This window comes from Coffea arabica, chromosome 11e (genome assembly GCF_036785885.1).
Source record: "Coffea arabica cultivar ET-39 chromosome 11e, Coffea Arabica ET-39 HiFi, whole genome shotgun sequence".
NCBI classification, from domain to species: domain Eukaryota; kingdom Viridiplantae; phylum Streptophyta; class Magnoliopsida; order Gentianales; family Rubiaceae; genus Coffea; species Coffea arabica.
Window position 1 is genome coordinate 17339283 of NC_092331.1, and position 19951 is coordinate 17359233.

A 19951-nucleotide genomic window follows, 5' to 3' on the forward strand; every position below is an offset into this window, starting at 1 on the left:
TTATCAATTCTTATTTCCTACCCAAAGTTACGTACTTTCAGCAACTTAAATTAAAATAAAACTACTTTTAATATTCTTATCAACATTTCTTTATATGCTTATCAATTCTTATGCCTACATATAGCCTCTTTATATGGTTAGGTCTTTCCAGTGCAAGTGGTTGGCACATTAAAGCATCGATTTTGGGTTTCCACTCCTCTTGATTATTAGATAAATCTTCCTTCAATACATATTTTTCTTTTTCAAAAAGACATGTTCATCTTCAATTGTAAGAATTTGGTAACATATCTTGAATTTTGTGTGTTTTGGTTTTATTTTCTATTTGTTTTGTATGAAGAGATAGGATTTAAAATATTATTTTCATCGTAAGTTTTCATATAGAAACATGCTAGATGTTTCCACCGAATTGGACAACATTCATATGCTATAGGATGCATGTTAGATGTTTGTTAATTTGCCTTTGTTTCGTTTGTCCAAGGTGTTAGAAAACTGTAGTAAATAACAAAAACTACACTAGACAAATACAGAGACTTTGAGGCGTGAAAGCACTTTCCTTAAGGTGTTATTTGCCTCTATTAGACAAATTACCTCTAGGATACAACAAAATCTAAGAACTATCAAATGAAATGTAAAAGTGATTTAATTCTATCGAAATCCTACTATTTAAAAGAATTGAACCACCTATCCAAGGCATTATCAGAGGATGCAATCCTTATTGAATAGGAGTATTGGTAGTTAGCCAATTAACAGATATGTCTACAAAATGTAACTGCCAACCACCATTAACTACCTTTGATTGACACCTTATCAGAATAGGTGTATAGGTGTTAGTTTCTCCGGCCTTTTTTTTCCCAACCACATGTAAGTCTGTTAGTTACTTTAGTTGAACTATCTATTCTATGTGTTTCACTGCTGTTAAAGATTCATATTATAAGCATTTGGCCTATGCCTTTTGAGTGATCATGAACTGAGAGGAGCAAATTTATTTTCGTTCCCTTTGCGAAGACAAAATGTCAACTAAATTTTTATCTTGAATTGTGAGTGATCATGGGTTTTGTTGTCCAGAATTGTAAATACAATTTGTAACTACAATCTGGAACAATTTCATCTTGAATTGTTCAATTTTACGGAAGTAAATGCTATTGTTGATTACGTCCATGTTGTTCTTAAATTTTTAATAATCAATTGACGAAGATATTTCTTCAGAAATTTTTTATCTTTAGCTATTATTGTTGTTAGTTACTTTAGTTGAACTATGTTTTCTATGTCTTCCACTATTGTTAAATATTCATATCATAACCATTTGGCCTATACCTCTTGAGTGATTATGAACTGAAGTGGAAAAATTTATTTTGGTTCCTTTTGCGAAATTTATGTCTGTTGGTGTTCAAGGGTCAACGTAACAAGATTTTCATGGGCATAATATATAGTCAACTAAGTCTACAAATACAATTTAATATAAAAGTATTACTCACTTTAATACATCAAATACCATAAATAGTCTGGCTAATTAAATTTACAATATTTTATTTTAGCTCAAATAACATTATTGTATCATTGAACATTTATATTTACACTTAATTTATTTAATGGTATTTATGTAGGAATCATGAATCAATCACGAGTTTTTAAAAATTCATTGAAGACACTATTGAATGAAATATTGGATTCATACAATATACCATTACCCGAGTGGACCTACAAGAACAATGGCAACAAAGCATGGAAAGCATATCTTGAAATAGTCAACCGCTGGGATCATGAACTAAATTTATACTTTCATAGGTATGTATACCAAGAGAAAGATGAAGTAGAAAAATAGGGAGCAGAACATGCAATACACTACTTGCAAACGCTGCTCGAATTTAAAGTGAAGACGTGAACTACAAAGTAATGTATAATTTTCAAATGTATTACAATGACACAACGAATGAGCTATCACAAGAGAATGAAGAGTTAAAGGAACTTTCCCAAGTGCCCTTGTGCCCTTGTAAAGATTTTATATATCTTGAAATAACTTTCCCACCAAACTTTCCCTCCAAACTAATATTTTGGAACAAGTTTGTAAAGGAAACAAGACAATGATTCATATATAGACAACGTACATTTTATCCTCTTTCAATGTGGGACAATGGACTTCAACATACTCATTACAAACTATTACCAACACAATGTACTGGGCTTGTAGCCGGTGCTATAGATCCTTGCTCAGCGCATACTCTAAGAGTTGAATTTGTTAGTTTCTCCGGCCTTTTTTTCCCAACCACATGTAAGTCTGTTAGTTACTTTAGTTGAACTATCTATTCTATGTGTTTCACTGCTGTTAAAGATTCATATTATAAGCATTTGGCCTATGCCTTTTGAGTGATCATGAACTGAGAGGGGCAAATTTATTTTCGTTCCTTTTGCGAAGACAAAATGTCTACTAAATTTTCATCTTGAATTGTGAGTGATCATTGGTTTTGTTATCTAGAATTGTAAATACTATTTGTAACTACAATCTGGAACAGTTTCATCTTGAATTGTTCAATTTTATGAAAGTAAATGCTATTGTTGATAACGTCCCATGTTGTTCTTAAATTTTTAATAATCAATTGACGAAGATATTTCTTCAGAAATTTTTTATCTTTAGCTATTATTGTTGTTAGTTACTTTAGTTGAACTATGTTTTCTATGTCTTCCACTGTTGTTAAATATTCATATTATAAGCATTTGGCTTATACCTCTTGAGTGATCATGAACTGAAATGGAAAAATTTATTCTGGTTCCTTTTGCGAAATTTATGTCTGTTGGTGTTCAAGGGTCAACACAACAAGATTTTCATGGGCATAATATATAGTCAACTAAGTCTACAAATACAATTTAATATAAAAGTATTACCCACTTTAATACATCAAATACCATAAATAGTCTGGCTAATTAAATTTACAATATTTTATTTTAGCTCAAATAACATTATTGTATCATTGAACATTTATATTTACACTTAATTTATTTAATGGTATTTATGTAGGAATCATGAATCAATCACGAGTTTTTAAAATTTCATTGAAGACACTATTGAATGAAATATTGGATTCATACAATATACCATTACCCGAGTGGACCTACAAGAATAATGGCAACAAAGCATGGAAAGCATATCTTGAAATAGTCAACCCCTGGGATCATGAAATAAATTTATACTTTCATAGCTATGTATACAAAGAGAAAGATGAAGTAGAAAAATAGGGAGCAGAACATGAAATACACTACTTGCAAATGCTGCTCGAATTAAAAGTGAAGATGTGAACTACAAAGTAATGTATCATTTTCAAATGTATTACAATGACACAACGAAAGCTAAATATGAGCTATCACAAGAGAATGAAGAGTTAAAGGAACTTTATAAGGAGTTGCTTAAGGAGAACAAAATTTTCAAGAAACGTCTTTATGAGATTGAAAACGGTGATGTTGAGTCTGTAGCTATGAACTAAAATTAGTTGAAATTTTATGTTGAATTTTTTAAATCGTTAGCTTGAGTGACTTTAGTGATTGTTTTAATAAACATGGATGCAATTTCCATGAGGGACTAAATATTCTCTATTTGAATTTTATTGGAATGATTGACTTTTTACTTAATTTGAAAGTTTCACTTAATAACATGTTTGTGTGTTCTAACATTTGTTAGTCTAACAAAAATGCATTTGTTAATCTAAAAAAATAATCTAACAAAACGTATTTGTTTATCTAAGAACAACTTTTACATAGCATTTCTATAATTTTGCTTTTTTTTCTCAACATCTTATCAAGTTATCATAAATGTTTCTATCAATAGCAACTCAGTGACTCCTTCTCGGTTTGCATGAGGAGGCAGATTTAATATACTATTTTACTTTCTTAATCTATAATCTTTATGTATTGTCTTACACAACTTTGAATGTGATAAATCATTTATTTTTTTATCCTTAGTTGGGGTGAATTCTTAGTTTATGATGAAAAAAAAAAAGGATTCTACAACTGGGGCGATTTTTGGAAGTTGTTCTACAAATGGGGGTCTTCGCATTCCGGAAATGCGAGCTCACATGCGAGCTCAGTGAGGAATATAGTGAATATAGTGAATCAGTGAATGATATTAGTTCTTTTACCACTAATTTGGGTTGCAAATAATGTTTGGTCCTGTACAGTGGTTAATGCTCCGGCATTTCTTAAGCTTGGATTCTTTGAATTCTCATGGTCTTCATTTTTTTTTTTTCAATTTCCAACTTCAGGTATTGACTACTCAAACCTGGATTTTTTTGGAATATTCTCGATTTTTCATTTCTTTCTCAGTTATTAGTACGTAGATTACTATAGCTGAACTCCTACAAATTTATGTGAATGGGTTGCCCATTTTTTAGAAAATTTTTATATTATTTCTTAAACACTATTGTCCAACCAAAATTTTACTTTTCCAACATATTATCTCTCTATAGTATGTCACTCAAATACGACACCATTATTCTTAGATAAGGTTTCAGAATATACTAAATTTCAATTTAAACATAAGTCTTGTCGATGCTTACATGTCTGGTCTTTCTATTTATTGCAGTAATAAGGGAGGTGTCCAAAATAAAGGAAAGGGAGGTGTCCAATGGTTCAAGGAATGGGAAGCTCGCATTTCGCGAATGCGAGCTCCACACAGAGCTCGCATTTCACGAATGCGAACACCCCTTTGCGGAATATCTCACCAAAATCATCCCTTTTGTAGAATTTTTTTAAAATTCATCACAAAATTGGAAATTTCTCTCCTTAGTTGTCCTGCTTTGCTACCATACAGTGATAAGGGAAAATCAAAAAATGCTAATTTGCATGGATAAATGAAGGAGAATGTTCAAATAGAAGAAAAACAAAAAAAAAGTTTTTGAAGAGTAGAATATTATTTGATACTATTTACTGCACTTTTTATTTCTTTTCAAGTTTTTGAGTGTTATGGTATTGTTGAATGTTATTTTTTCCATTTTTGAATTATTATTCACTGAATTAGATTTTTACATTTATATTATAAGAATACTTTATATTATGATGTGCACATAGTAATATACTTCAAAAAGGTTATAATAGAATATCCATTAAGTTTGTATTTCATATTGACATTTTTATAAAATTGACTAAATAGTTTATTATTTTTCGAAGATTCTCGTTCAACGAACTGGTACAAAACTAGTTTAGTTACAGATGTCGGATATGTCAGATAAGATTATTCTTCATCAACTAAGGATATGTTGGATAAAATTATTCTTCATCAACTAGTTTAGTTACAGATGTCGGATATGTCGGATAAGATTATTCTTCATCAACTAAGGTTATTCTTCATCAACTATTACAACCTTCTTTGATTGGTTATATCTGTCTTTTTTCTATAACCTAATCTACCCTAATTTAGGGGGAGGGAGAGAGGGACTCGATGTGAGTATAGATTCTATAAAAAATGACCAATTAAGACCGTTACATATTGTAACAATTTTTTGGGTGGAAAGTAAAGATCGAGCCCTTGACCTGACCACCAGGCCAAAGGCCTAGCGGCAGATTGGTTACAGCTGTCGGATAAAGTTATTCTTCATCAACTATTACGACCTTTTTTTTTAGGGTAAATTACATTTTACCCCCCTGTGGTTTACTCTTTTTTTTACATAACCCCACTATGGTTTCAAAAGCTATACATAACCCTCTCATGGTTTGGATTAAAGTGTCAAAGTAACGGAAATAGTCACTCGTAACGGAACTTCTAAAAATGTCGAAATTACCCTTATAAATACATGACACATTAACCCCCTATGATTTTTATATTTTACCATATAACCCCCTTATGGTTTAATACTTTACCATATGACCCCCTTATGATTTTCAAAATATACACATAACCCCCCTTGGTTAATACATAAATTTCAACCTTACATAAGGGTATTTTTGACATTTTAGGTGACGCCGTTACGAGTGACTACTTCCGTTACTTTGACACTTTAATCCAAACCATAAGGGGGTTATGTATAGCTTTTGAAACCATAGGGGGGTTATGTGAAAAACGCTAAACCACAGGGGGGTAAAGTGAAATTTGCCCTTTTTTTTATGATGTAGCTGCTGATGTAAACGGATCAATGCAGATTGCTTTAGCACTCAAAAAATATCTAAAATCTATCAATCATTCAACAATTCCATTACTTCCCAAGTCTCCCCTGTTTCTTCTTCATCTCCTCCTTTTTTTCTAATTTTTGCCCCCACCACGTTTCAGCTGACTGTTAATTTTGCTAGTTTTACTTCAGGATATTCTTTCCATGGAGTACGTTCAATATCAATTTGAGATCATTGATGTTGTTTATTCTCTCTTGGAGGACCTGCAAGGATGGCTAGATTTGTTATGGTTTTATCATAGAGGTACAACAGATCATTCTGATCCAATCCAGATCCTTGAAGTGGAATTGAAGCTGTTGAGATTGTTTCTTACATATATTGCAAATTGGAGCGATGCTAATGAGCTGTGCAGTGTTGATCAGGAGCTGGCATCTCTAATCCTGGACCTAGAAGTTGTATTCAAAGAGACAAGAGCTTATTACAAAGTTGCTGCTGAGAATCCAGGTAGTGAAACAAATAAGGATTATCCAAAATCTGCAATTTCTGAGTTGCAAAATAAGCTTAAAGTCATGAGGCCTCAAGTTAGAGCAGCTTATGAATATATTGCATCCAACAGTTCATTTCCATCCTCCCATCCCCTTAGCAATTGGGATAAGTGGACAAACTTTATTGAATATCTATGCAATGTTGTGTGGCAGCAATGCGAATTGCTAAGCCATTTCTCCTTGTATTTACATATCATGCATAACATGCTAAGACATCTCCACTGGTTCATCTCTGAAATGGATTGTCGGTATTTTGACAGAGGAAGATATCTCTTTAGTCATTTTGGAGCTGTACTTGTCTCTGCAGCACATTTTTGTTATTTGTGCTGGATTCATCTAATGGATGAAGACAAGAATCAGGAGTTGATCATTATGCTTGCTGGTCTACTAAAAGCGCTCAAGCCTAATACTCTGCAAGTTACAAAGCTGTGCCTCGAACTAATAGCCTTCTGCTACTCGGGATCATATGATTATCGGTTAACAACATTTGTTGAATTTCTCATTCCTGAGAGGAAATTTGGGCTCGAAGTCTGCAAAAGGCTCGAAGGCCTGATAAAATTTTACACAGAAGCATCAGATTTGAAAGACAAGGATGATGAGACAAAGCTGCTTTTAATGGAGATTACAGCAGCGATTAGCGAGCTTGGATCTTTTGGTTACTCATTTTATGCAAGAAAGGGAAGAAGTCACCTTAATCCTTCATTATTTAGGTGGCTTGAAAAGATAGAGCTTCTCAAGGCAGATTTATTCCTGATCAAGCTTCTACAGCACAGGATCAGTTTGAAATTTCTTGAGGCTGAAATTGATTCTTTCCAAAATGAACTGATATATTTGCAGAGTTATCATAGAGATGCATCTGAAGGGGAAAGTAAAGCTCCTACGCTGATCTGGTTGCAAATTATCCCTATAGCTAGGGAGGCTGGCTCTATTTATCGATCACTTTATGCCATGTTAGACGACCTACGTCGCTTGGAGGACACTCCATATCCCCCGTACTTATTCCCGTGGAGATTCAGTAACACAACTCAACAAAAGTTCAGAAATAAGCTATTAAAGTTGCTAGAGAAGAATAAACTTTTGAAGGCCGAGATAGTTTTGGAAGAAATTATGTATGGACACCCCAGTCTGATAGTCAATGTGAAGGACCAAATGGAAAGCCTTGATCAGGGGGTGATAGTCCTTAGAACCTATTTGATCGGTCCACTAAACGAGAATGAGAAATTGATTTTGACACATGCAGAGTCAGTAGCAAGGGATGCAGCTCGTTTTTGTTACTCTCTTCTTGGAAGTGAAATTACAGTAGACATGGTGAGGCAATTTAGAAATTGGCTTCCTGAGCTAGTGGAAAAGATGAAGCTTGTCAATGCAGAGATCAAAGAGAGTTATAAAACTATTCGAAGTTCAACAAAATCTCATTTGTCCAAGGTAGAAGGATTTGGCTTCATTGATTTTCTTCTAGGGGATATGAAGGGGCTGCTGAACTCTGAAGCTGATTCTCTTGTTCTAGTGAAACATCAAATTCATATTGTTCATGGAGAGATAAAGTTCTTCAAATCATTCCTCAGGAGTATTGAAGAGCAGTTCAATGAGCATCAGGACTTGAAGAGTCTTGTGTTGTGCATTGTACATGTGATACTTGAGGCTGAATATCTCATTGAGTCTTTTCGGCTTGGAGATTGCTTGCGATGGTTTCATCCACTATGGCTTTCTGATCTCGTAGAAGATCTCAGCCTTATTAAGGTTCAGGCAACAGAAATCTATAAGAATGCACATAGGGTTAGCACCCATGATTTACCCAGGTCTCCAATGAAGGACATAGCACCAGCCAAGATTCCCCAGATTGATGAAGTTGTAGTTGGTCTTGCTGATCAGAAAAGATTGATCATTGATAGACTTATAGCAGGATCATCACAGTTAGATGTTGTCTCAATTATTGGCATGGCAGGACTCGGCAAGACGACTCTAGCCTGGAAGGTGTACAATGATCCTTCGGTTACCTATCACTTCCACATTCGAGCATGGTGTTGTATCTCCCAAGCATATCATAAGGGGGAATTGCTTCTTCAGATTTTAGGTGACATCATGGAAATTACGGAAGAGATTCTTGAAATGAGTAATGAAGATTTAGAGCTGAAGTTGTACAGATGCCTAAAGGGGAAAAGGTACCTCATTGTTATGGACGATATCTGGAGCATTGAGGCATGGTATGATTTCAAAAGATCATTTCCAAATGACAACAATGGAAGCAGAGTACTGATCACCAGTCGTCACTTTGATGTGGCTGAGAAAATCAAAGCATATAGTAGTCCTCATCTCCTTCGGCCACTCTCTGATGACGAAAGCTGGAAGTTGTTACAAAAGAAGTTATATGACACAAAAGAGTGCCCTGATGAACTCTTGGAAGTTGGAAAGCAAATAGCCATAAGTTGCAAAGGACTCCCTCTTGCAGTTGTTGCAATAGCTGGTCTCCTTAAAAGAAGTAACATGACACCGGACAAGTGGAAACAAGTTTCAGAAAGTATGTGCTCAAGGATTGCCGATGATCCTGAAACGAGGTGCATGGACATCTTAGAGCTAAGCTACAATTATTTGCCCAACTATTTGAAACCTTGTTTTCTTTATATTGCAGTGTTTTTGAAGGATAAAGACATTCCAGTCAGAAAGTTGGCATGGTTATGGAGAGCGGAAGGATTCATAACAGATAATAGGGTAGAAAGTGTAGAAGATACTGCGGAGAGATACTTGAGGGATCTGATTGGAAGAAGCCTAGTAATGCCTTCCAAGAGAAGATCAAATGGAGGAGTGAAAACATGTCAGTCACAAGAAGAAAACTTTTTGCAGTTCCAAAATGGATATGATGAACTTTTTGATTCTTCTCATGAGGACATTGATTATGGTGTTGATCCCAATCACATTTATCCCAAAACCTCTATCAAATACCAAAAAAGTCGGCTGTCCATTTGTTCCAAGAGAAATCATTTTATCATGTCAAGACCTTATGGGCCATATGTCCACTCTCTACTGTACTCTGCCACCAGTGATTCGTATCCAAGATGTCCCTATGACATCTCCTTCATTTTTGACAACTTTAAACTCCTTGGAGTGCTGGATTTGGAATGCATCAATATGGGGAATTCTTTCCCCACTGGAGTACTAGTGTTGGCTGGTCTGAGATTTTTAGCTCTTTGTGGCGATGTAGATAGTATTCCAGATTCAATATCGCATCTCAGGGATCTTGAGACTTTGATTGTCAAGGGATTAAAAGGTAAAGTTCTACTACCTTATACTCTTTGGAGTATGGAAAATTTGAGACATCTCCATGTCAATAATTATGCTGCCATCACCTTGGAAGATGATGAGAGCATAATTATTTCCCAAGTAATTAATCTGGTCAGTTTTTCCTCTCCGTATCTCCTTTGTTGTGAAGGTACAGAAAATATCATGAGGAGGTTGCTCAAACTTCAAAAACTGAGATGTCTGTTTTCTGAATTACGTGATGATACTGGGAAGTGCAATCAGTTTCCAATACTGAATTTTCTGACAGAGCTTGATTCCCTCAATATACTTTACTCGGGCAGGATTGCTCCTCCTTGTAAATTTGACTTGCCATTGAATCTCAGGAAGTTAACTCTGTCAAAATTTCGCCTGCCATGGAATTGTATTTCAGAGATTGGGAGATTACCTAACCTTGAGGTTCTCAAATTGCTCAGTAAAGCTTTTGAGGGGAAAGTGTGGGAAATGAAAGAAGGTGAATTCCTCAAACTGAAATTTTTGAAGCTTGACACTCTAAGTATTGCTGAATGGAAATCCTCTAGTGATCACTTGCCACAACTTCAACACCTAATTTTGCGAAATTGCAGACAGCTCAAGGAGGTCCCCTCTGGTTTTGGGGACAGCTCAAGTCTCGAGATGATTGAGGTACAACTCTGCACGCGCTCTGTTGAAGAGTCTGTGAGACTGCTTCAGAAGGAACAACATGAAATGGGGAATGAGCTGAAGGTCCTTGTTGATCGGTCAGACATGGATTTCAATCATCTTCCTAATTTCTGGTAGAACTTTACTCTGTTATTCTTTTTGCAGCTGAGTAAATCTGAGACTTTTTGTTACAAGTCGTTATGTGCCACGTTTTGTATACTTACTTGATTATCAAGTTACTGGATCCTCTACCATTTTGAGACTTCAACTCCCCACTAAAATCATAATCATTTAGCTCTTGAATTATCACTTCATAGGCTGAAGTCTTGAAGTTATGCTTTTTCTGTTTAATTCTGCTTTCATACAAATACAGATTGTAAGAGATTTTGATCCGGTTAATTATTGGTCAACTTTTTGTATGAGCTCTTAAAAAGAATTAATGTGACCAAAAGAGAAGAACTGCACTAAATCCAATAAAGATAGATTGAAAACTTTTATTCTAACTAAATATTTTTCAGTTGCCAAAATTTGGTACTTTTGGCCACAACTTGGACATTTTTAGCAAAGCTAATATGCCAATATCTGTTTCAGTTGGCTGTGTGGAAAAGAGAAGTAAACCTCTCGAGGTGAAGATAAAGGAATTCTCAGCAGATGTTGGAAAAAGGGAATCTGGAAGATCTTACATCACTGACTTCTGCTTAGACGTGCAAAAGTCTCAATCCCAAAGGTTTTTCCTCACATTTGGGCAGCTAAATGCGCTTGTAGGGATGATTTTTCTTGCCACTAATAGCATGGTTAGTGTTGAAGATTTGGCTTTCATAGTCAATTCTTTAGTATACATCCATTTTTTACCAAAAGTTGCCTTTCCAACTTTTTCCCCTCAACCCAATCTCAGAATCTTTTGGGAAAACACAGGCTTCAAAGTCTCTATGTGATATCTTCTGGAATAATCAGTTTAGTTCTCCCACCAGAATATATGCTTCAAGGTATGTTTCGAGGATACAAAGGGGTATCAGGGACTCAGGGCAGCTGCAACAAGTCTTTCGTCTTGCTGGTCAGATTTTGATGGACGGAGTGGCTTTCCATGCCAGTTTTTGTATTCGTGCCTGTTTTCTGCAATTCAAGGAGGATCTTTACTGGAATTGGAAGAGCTCTTGCTGCCATTAATATGGCCTTTTTTTGCTTCAATTGTTTGGGGTTGTATTGCCTGTTTTCCTCCTAAGGGTCTTCAAGATATATTATTCATCTGGGAATAACACTTATTATGTTATGGTGGAAAGTTGGGAGATTTGCATTAGTGCATTGTTTGTATGCATTGTTTGTTGAAAAGGGAAAAATTGTAATTTTAACCCCCAATGTATTACTTATGCACGGAATTGGTCCTCAATCTATTTTGAAAAATAAATCCAGTCTTCCATTTATGCAAAATAGTTGATAATTGACAAAATCCTTCCAATTGAGTAATGGAATGCGGGCGCGTGCACTCGCTTTACTAGAATGTGCAAGTGGTTTCAATGTTTGTAACTCAAGAAACTATTAAAAAAATCAAAATCTATCCTCTCAATTTCTCTTCTTTTCGAATTAATCTCCAGGCTTTATGGATGATTTCATCGTCTATGCAGGCTGGAGAGAACCCGGTCAATAACTCTCCATTTCACCTGAAGATGGCTTAAATTAAGACAGCATAATTAGTAATTTTAGGTTTCTGAATATTGGCAATTAGGAAATCCTCCTACACAAACAAAACCAACCAACATGAAAAGTAAATAATATCCAAGAAAGATCATAATCATATATTAGTGATAAGAAATCTACTTTGACAATTCAAACTTGGAGGAAATTTCATGAGAATTCTTTAGTTTTGGCAATTTGCTGCAAAATCAGATTTGATTTTCTCAAACACATTGTGATTCTATGAAAAGCTAAACATACGTCTCCCAGGATGCATTCTCTCACAAAAAGTAACATAAGACAACAGCAAGGAGCATAGTCATAACTCCTGCTTCCGTTAAGATGAAAAGCTAACACCAATCAGGTGACGCACACGCTCAAGAAACCGAAGCTACCTGTGAAGTTTAGAATTCTTTTTCATAATCTTAATTAAATAGACAAACTAACAAAAAATTTTGTCAAATAAAAATCAAAATCCAAATATAACTTTGCCTTTGGGAAACATCATTAGACTCACAAACTTTGAAGGATGAACAAAAGTACCAGTTTCCCTCTCAAACAAATCTTTGTAGCCATAAATAAAAAGGAAGTATATCACATATGGAGACCTAAATTCCGGGCTCAAAAAAAATGGAAAAAATACCTCAGATCCCTTCCCCTCCTATGTAGTACTCAAGCTACATCCCGCTTCAAACCTAAAACAAAAAGGAACAAAAACAACTAATCAGATCCAAGACTATAAAAAGGAAGACTGGGGAAAAAGGTAAAGAATGTATGGATTTACATGAGCAAAGGAACTAAGGAAGTCTGAGTCTTTTTATAAGGGAAAAAAGAAAAGGAAAAAGACAGAGGGAAGAGAGAGGGGATACCTGGAGAGGATGAGAGTAGAGGAAGGAGGCAGAAGTCTTTAGAGAGAGCACGACAAAAGTCTCTGACTTTGTGTAACCGTAGCAGTTTTTCAGTTTCGAATAATTTGAGTGAGATCCAAAAGGGGAATCACGTGCATTTTGTGAGAGTTAAAAAATTTTTGAAAAAAAATGCTCCTAGATCCTGGCAAGTGACTGCATGCATCGGGATTCCGTTACACAATTCGATAAATTCGTCAATTTTTCACTTTTGCTCAAAATTGAATAGATTGAGGACCAGATTTGCAATTCAAAATAAAATGGAGACTTGTTCTGCGCATGAGTGATAGATTAGGGACTAAAATTATAGTTTTCCCAACAAACAATCTATAATCTTCTTTGGACAGTGAAGCATACCAAGTACGAACTCCTTTTCCTACCTTCATCACCAGATTCGACCTCTCTTATAATAAATTCTCCATTTTATGTATAAGATTTGCCTTTTTAGGCTTTTTTTAGAAGGAAAAAGTTTGCACTTATATACTATATAATTAATTGCACAAATTTGTCATCAAATAACAGTTGTATGTGAAAGTTGCCGACCTTGTGATCAGATTGTGTTGTTAGATTTGGGGTGGCAGTTTGTCATACCTTCTTTGACTGTGTGCATCTTTCATTGTATTGCTTCTGTTGTATGAACGACTACAAATAAAGAGAGATTCTTTTGTGTTAGGCCTTCTTTTTTTGGACCATTATAAAAGTTTCCTTCTGTGAAGTTCAAGATGTGTTTTTAAATTCAGGGCGGACCGGATCGGCCGGTCGGACTGGTTGGACCAGGAACCGGCCAGGCATTCGGTCCGAAATATTCTAATAAATCAGACAATTAAAAACTCAATCAAACCCAGTCAAAACCGGGTTTGACCTGGAAAAAACGGAAGAATTGGTTCAGTCAAAGTTTTTTTTAAAAAAGGTCAAATATTTTCAATATTATCTTTTGACCTCTAGGTTGTTAAAAATTATTAATATACCTCAAATATTTCATACTTTATACATGTTGTCCTAAAATTTGATATTATTTTTCAATTAGGTCAATAATTTTAATTATAAACTTGTTAATGTTCATTAAATAATATAAATTACTACTTGATTGTTCTAATTTCTTTATATTTTCTTGTTAAATATATTTAAAACATCATATATATATGAATATATTTTTATTAATATTAACATGCTCTTAGGTATTTTACCTACAATATTTTAATTTTTAAATAAATTTTATTTATGACATCATCCAGTTCAACCCCGATCAAACCCAGTCGAATCCATTGACCCCTGAGCTCTACTGAGTCAATGCCCGGTTCGATTCTGAAAACATAGAGTTCAAGGCTATGTAGTGTCTATTGTATCTCATTTAATGTTATACTTAGTGAAAGACGTATACAAATTGATTGATGTATTCATAGACTTAGATGTGTACTTGCACCATTGGCTTTAGATTACCAGTAAATTTTAACGTCCTCTAATATGTACTGTTAGCTATAGATTTTGAGTTTTACTTTGTCGATTCCTAAAGTTGAGTTCTCTTTGATTTTTTAAATGTTCAGCATGTTTAATCTAACCCTACTTTGAGGTTTTTCTTTCCTTTAAATTTTAGCAAAATAACTTGTTATAAATATCTTAGTATACCACAATACTATTGTGAACCTATTCTTACATGCTAAATTAAGCAGAAGTCTAGCAATAATCAGATTTCATACAAAAGAAAGAACTATCTATTGTTACCTTTTTTTTTTTCTTTTTCTCCTCCATTAGAGATGGTATGGAAATTGACTGCTGGCTGGACTTTTCTTACACTATCTTCTCATTGTACTCTCTAGTTTTGGCATTATAAACTACTCTTATGTGATTTGTCATTGAGAAGCGGTAGTCCAGTACATACTGAATTCTCCAAGGTTTGTTTCCTATATATAAACCAACCTTGTCTCCAATTAGGGTAGCTTGAATTATAATAAATGGCCTTCCTTTCTCTCACAGATTCACAATTGTAGACTTGAAACTGCAGGAGTCTTGCTAGTGTCATTTGGACTGTCTTTTCAGAGTTTTGATTGTTTTTTTGTCTTGTTTACGTCACTTTATGATTAGTTTTCAATTTTTGGTCAGTTTTTTTTGGGTAATGATAATGACAGGTTGTAAATATTTGATAGTGCTATGTTAGTTTTCATATTTATATAACGCATACAATTATGCAAATTACTCATGGTCTTGTTATAAAGATATTCCAAGTCAATAAAGGTTTTTTTCCCTTACATGCTGTTGTTTTTTCCTAAGAGAATGTATACACTTGGTTGGCTATTTAATATTTTTTTTCCATTGCTTTGAGCAAGAAATTTTAAGCACAAGAAATAATTGGAGCTGAAGTGTAAAGGTTTCTAATACTTTTAAATGAGAGAAATTTTCATCTTAATTACTAACATTATTGAAACAATTGGTAGCGTTTCAGTTTTCATTCTAATTACTAAGGGAGAAATTTTCATCTTAATCACTAACATTGTTGAAACAATTGGTAACATTTCAGTTTTTATTCTAATCACTAATTTTATTGAGTCAGTTGGTAACGTTTCATTCATTTCATTACTACCATAACTAAAATGAAATAATTCTAATTATTAGACAAAATGCTACTTTGGTCGCAGTAAAAACTAAAACAAAAAATGCTTACACTCAACTTGCTTACACTTCCACTTTCCTTGACCTTTCATACTTTTATAATAAGTATAGATAGAAAGATAGATATAGATATAAAAAAATAAAGGGTTAAATGCAGAAAACCCCCATAAACTTTTATAGCTATTGCACAATACACTCCAAAATATGTTTATAGGCACTTTGCATCCTAAGAAAAATATCGTTCACAGATTTTACGGTCAAACAAAGCGTGTATCTTGCAAGCTCTGTTCGTTGAAATTTCCTAATAGAATTGCCCTCCTTCCAAATGAATATAAATAGCTATCTCCACCTACCGTCACTTGTCTATTCTGCTCATTTATTATCGTCTTCTTTACAGTTTTTCTCCTTTTATTTTCTCTTCTTCACAGATGCTGCACAGTCTTCTACACACATGGAGCACAGTCCTAACAGTTGCAGCTCAAGCAATACATATGAAGCAACAAACTTCAACTTAAGATGCAGGTGTAGAAGAATAGCACCTCTACGCACTTCATGGACCATTCACAATTCAGGAAGAAAAATTTTCAAATATTATTTGGAATAATTAATATAACATTTTTTGGGATGTGATGTATGTGAAAAAAAAGATGGTTGGAAAGATAAAATATTATTCGAAATAATTTTGTTATCCAAAAAGAAAACAAAAAGTACGAAACTTTTATCTTCTCAAATGAGTAAAAATTTCAAAAAAAGTGTCGTTAACCAATAATATACTGCTACTAATACTTTCTTTTTTATTTTAATCTTATTATTTGTCACTTTGCTATTAATAATTAGATTTATTATGAGCTCATTTGTTTTAGATGTATTTAAATAATTTGAATACTGTACAAAATATGCTTTGCACATAGCTAACGTATATTTGCAATTATTATTACTACTAATAATTGAACATAAAAAAGAGATGAAAAGAGAATAAGTTGAAGTTCATTAAAAATAATATACAAATAATAATAGTAAAAATTAAAATAACTAATCATACAGGACATAAAAGAATAAGAAAAATTTAAAATGGAACAAGGTAAAGAGTAAAGAAAAAGGTACCAAAAATAATTGATATATAAATAATATTCCAAACAATTATTTTTTCACATACATCATATCCCAAAATTATTTAGATACTTCATGGACTATCATATCCCACTCCACACAACACAATGGCCAATCGGATGTGAAGGGTGCTTTTGTCCATTCAATTATTATTTGAGTAAACGGTGTGTAAAGATTCCTTATTTTTCAGTGAAGTTTGGGTGCAAAGTGCCTGTAAACGTATTTTGGGGTGTATTGTGCAACGGTTATAAAAGTTCATAAGAGTTTTCTGCATTTAACCAAAAAATAAACGAAGGTTCTCAAATTTCAAATAAGGCAGTGTAATTTAACAATTTCTGAACTTTGTTTAATGCTACTTCTTGCCCGGTATAGCATGGAAAAAACAAAGGACAAGAGGGATAAGGTTGTTGTACTGCATCGGAAAAGTTCCCTTTTTCTTCTTTGCTCGCCTACCATTTGCATAGGGTGCAAAAGAGCGCAATCATACCAAAAACTCTGTACAGATTTGTCAATCCATTTTAATGACCTTGAAACGGCATACAAGTTTGGATTGTTCATTTTATCAAATTCATTTCAAACAAGCTTTTATTGAGCTAAAGTTGATTAGCTTCAATTTTGCACATATATATATATATATATATTATATATATTATATATAAGCTATATATAGTACATATTTATATACATTGATCAAGCTGAGCACAAGCCAAATTTGAACTTAGCCAAATATATATATATATTCCCAAAAAAAAAAATTTCTTATTGTGTCTATGAGTGAGTAAAAAGTACAAGGTTTATTGACTTCCAGTTGCTCTAGCTTGTATTTACTCTATTTGATTCTAGGAGTTATTGAATAACTTTAAGATGTGGATTGGAAATGATGGAATTAGCATAGATTCAATCCTATCTGAATCATACAGCATACTGAATACAGGAAGTTTACAAAAATAGTAGTAATAGTAATAATAAATACAGGAAAAAGTTTAGATCGAATATACAATGCCTATTTCAACAAGCTTTGGATACATGAGGATACTCTGTATCTTGCAGTTTTATTGAGATTAGCAGAAAGATAATTACAAAACAATTATGATCTTGAATCTTTGATAAATTTCAAAATCGGTTATCTGTCAAGATAGGGATTTAGGCATTAGCGCAGAGAAAATGGTGAAATATTTTACTTCTACATGCGTTTCTTATTTACTTGATTTTCACCGCTATCTATTTCATAGACATAGAACCAATTTTACTTGTTGGTTATGCAGGAGTATCAGTGATTTTGTGTTTAGTCTTAAGTTAATAATTATCCTTTTTTTAATATTTTTCAGCACGGATTGGCGCAGGCCATATGATTTAATTCCTAAAGGAGCCTGACAACATTGAATGAAATAAATTTACCAAATTAAAAAGGTGCAATTAGGAATTGCATGTAATTATGTGTTTGTTATTTATTTATTTTTAAATCAAGTACTGAAACACAACAATGTTGTGTATTATTGCATTGTATATTAATCATGTCCACGTTATGAAACCCTAACATGATCCTAGTAATAATCTATGGTGTTGTGTTTGATCAACTTTTATCCTATGGTGTTATATTTGACAATTTAACCAATTTATTCTTAGCAAGATTATAGCAATGTATCTAACTTTTTTCTTTTTTTTTTTTTAATTTTAATAGGGGATGGGTGGGATTTGAGGTGAAGAGATTTGAATGCAAAATCTTTAACTATTAAAGTTCTTAACCACTAGGCCAATGCCTCCCCTCCAAATTAAACAAAACTTATTAACATGCAAATTAAAACTTCAAACGTTGATCCTTTAACAAATTAAGCATGCTTTTGGACCAATCCAGATATGATAAACACTTTAGTGTATATTCATGACAGCTTGTATTTAATATTTGGGTTAACTACTAAAAAGTTCCCTATGGTTTAGCAGATATTTAATTTATCTTTCTATGGTTTAAAAACCTATAAAACCACTTGGCCTCCAAAACGGATTTAAAATTCCTCTTTGGACTATAGGTCAGGGGTTCAATTCTCACACTCGAACAATTTCTTGGGCTAGATGGGTCTGTCTTCTTTTTAACCCCTTATACAACCTAGTTGGGCTCCCGTCCCATGTAGAATATGGTAGTATAGATGTTGCCCATTAAAAAAAATTAAAAAAACTTATAAGTTTATCTCTTGTAGTTTATAAGTTTTTGAAACATCAATGGTCGGAAATCGTCAAAACTATGTTGGTAAGCATAACGTCACAATTGCCCGCATATAGATAAATGGGTTAAGTAGTAAAAAAGTACCCATGGTTTATGAAATGTTAAATTTATCCTCTTATAGCTTTGAAACCTACAATTTAGTTTCATACGTGTTAATTTTGCATGATTTTAGCATGTTTTATTACTTAGTTTTTGGTGTGTTTTAGTCATTTTAACAGCTAAACAACTAGGTTTCTAGTGTATTTTGTATTTTGTGATTAAAGTAAGAAAAATGACATTTCTACGGATCTAAGTGGTTAAAACTTCATGTTATTGTAGATTTTAATAATTAAATCATTAATTGAAATGAAGTGAGAGGATATTTGAATGATTCTTAATGATCTAAAATAATTTCAAGTGGGCATGAAGTGTAAAATTTTCAAATGATGAAATGCAATTATGAAACAAAGAAGAAAAGATTGACATCCTTAACATAGTTTGGTATTTTCAGCTATAACTTGAGCTACAATTATTACATTGAAATGATTCTTGAAACATTATAAAGTTAAGACAAAGTTCTACATTTTATATGAGACATCAAAGCCCAGTTCATATGTTACAAGGGTCAAAAAACCGAAATACAGTTATACATTTCTGTTGCAAAAATCTGAAAAATGCTATTGTCCATTCAGGGGTATTTCTATCATTTCCTAGCTTCCAGATCTCCAAATGATATGATTATTGATGCATTAAAAAGTTAACTCAAAGGGCTATAGCTTTTGTGTTTTGTGCAAGAGTTAGCTTAGCTTCCATCATTAAGAAATTTGCAGTTAAAGTTGATGAAAAAAATAGAGTAATTTTGAGGAATTATTATAAAGTGCAAAAGCTAACAATAGAGCACTAAAAAC

The 19951-nt window shown here is 33.3% G+C and overlaps 1 protein-coding gene and 1 long non-coding RNA gene across 9 annotated transcripts; one reads left to right on the top strand and one right to left on the bottom strand.

Annotated features, from left to right (window-relative positions):
* Window positions 1–6115: 6115 nt before the first annotated feature.
* LOC113715440 (putative late blight resistance protein homolog R1A-3) lies at window positions 6116–11879 on the top strand. Of its 8 annotated transcripts, XR_011825353.1 has the most exons (6): window positions 6144–6594; window positions 6896–9900; window positions 10063–10383; window positions 10496–10684; window positions 11142–11344; window positions 11446–11879. XR_011825353.1 is itself a non-coding variant. In XM_072072557.1 (3 exons), exons 1-3 carry the CDS (start codon window positions 6294–6296, stop codon window positions 11164–11166), a joined length of 4254 nt encoding a protein of 1417 aa, XP_071928658.1. In that variant the 5' UTR covers window positions 6144–6293; the 3' UTR covers window positions 11167–11879. The 8 variants fall into 8 exon arrangements, 4 of the variants coding, with proteins under 4 accessions (XP_071928658.1, XP_071928657.1, XP_071928659.1 ...); XR_011825352.1 differs by having other exon boundaries at window positions 6116–6594; window positions 6896–10684; XR_011825350.1 differs by having other exon boundaries at window positions 6144–10684.
* A 127-nt stretch (window positions 11880–12006) lies between these two features.
* Window positions 12007–13276, bottom strand: LOC113719665 (uncharacterized). The gene is made up of 3 exons (XR_003454965.2): window positions 13091–13276; window positions 12865–12916; window positions 12007–12218 (listed from the first exon to the last, which is right to left on the bottom strand). It is a non-coding gene; the product is annotated as an uncharacterized lncRNA (long non-coding RNA).
* Between the last annotated feature and the right edge of the window lie 6675 nt (window positions 13277–19951).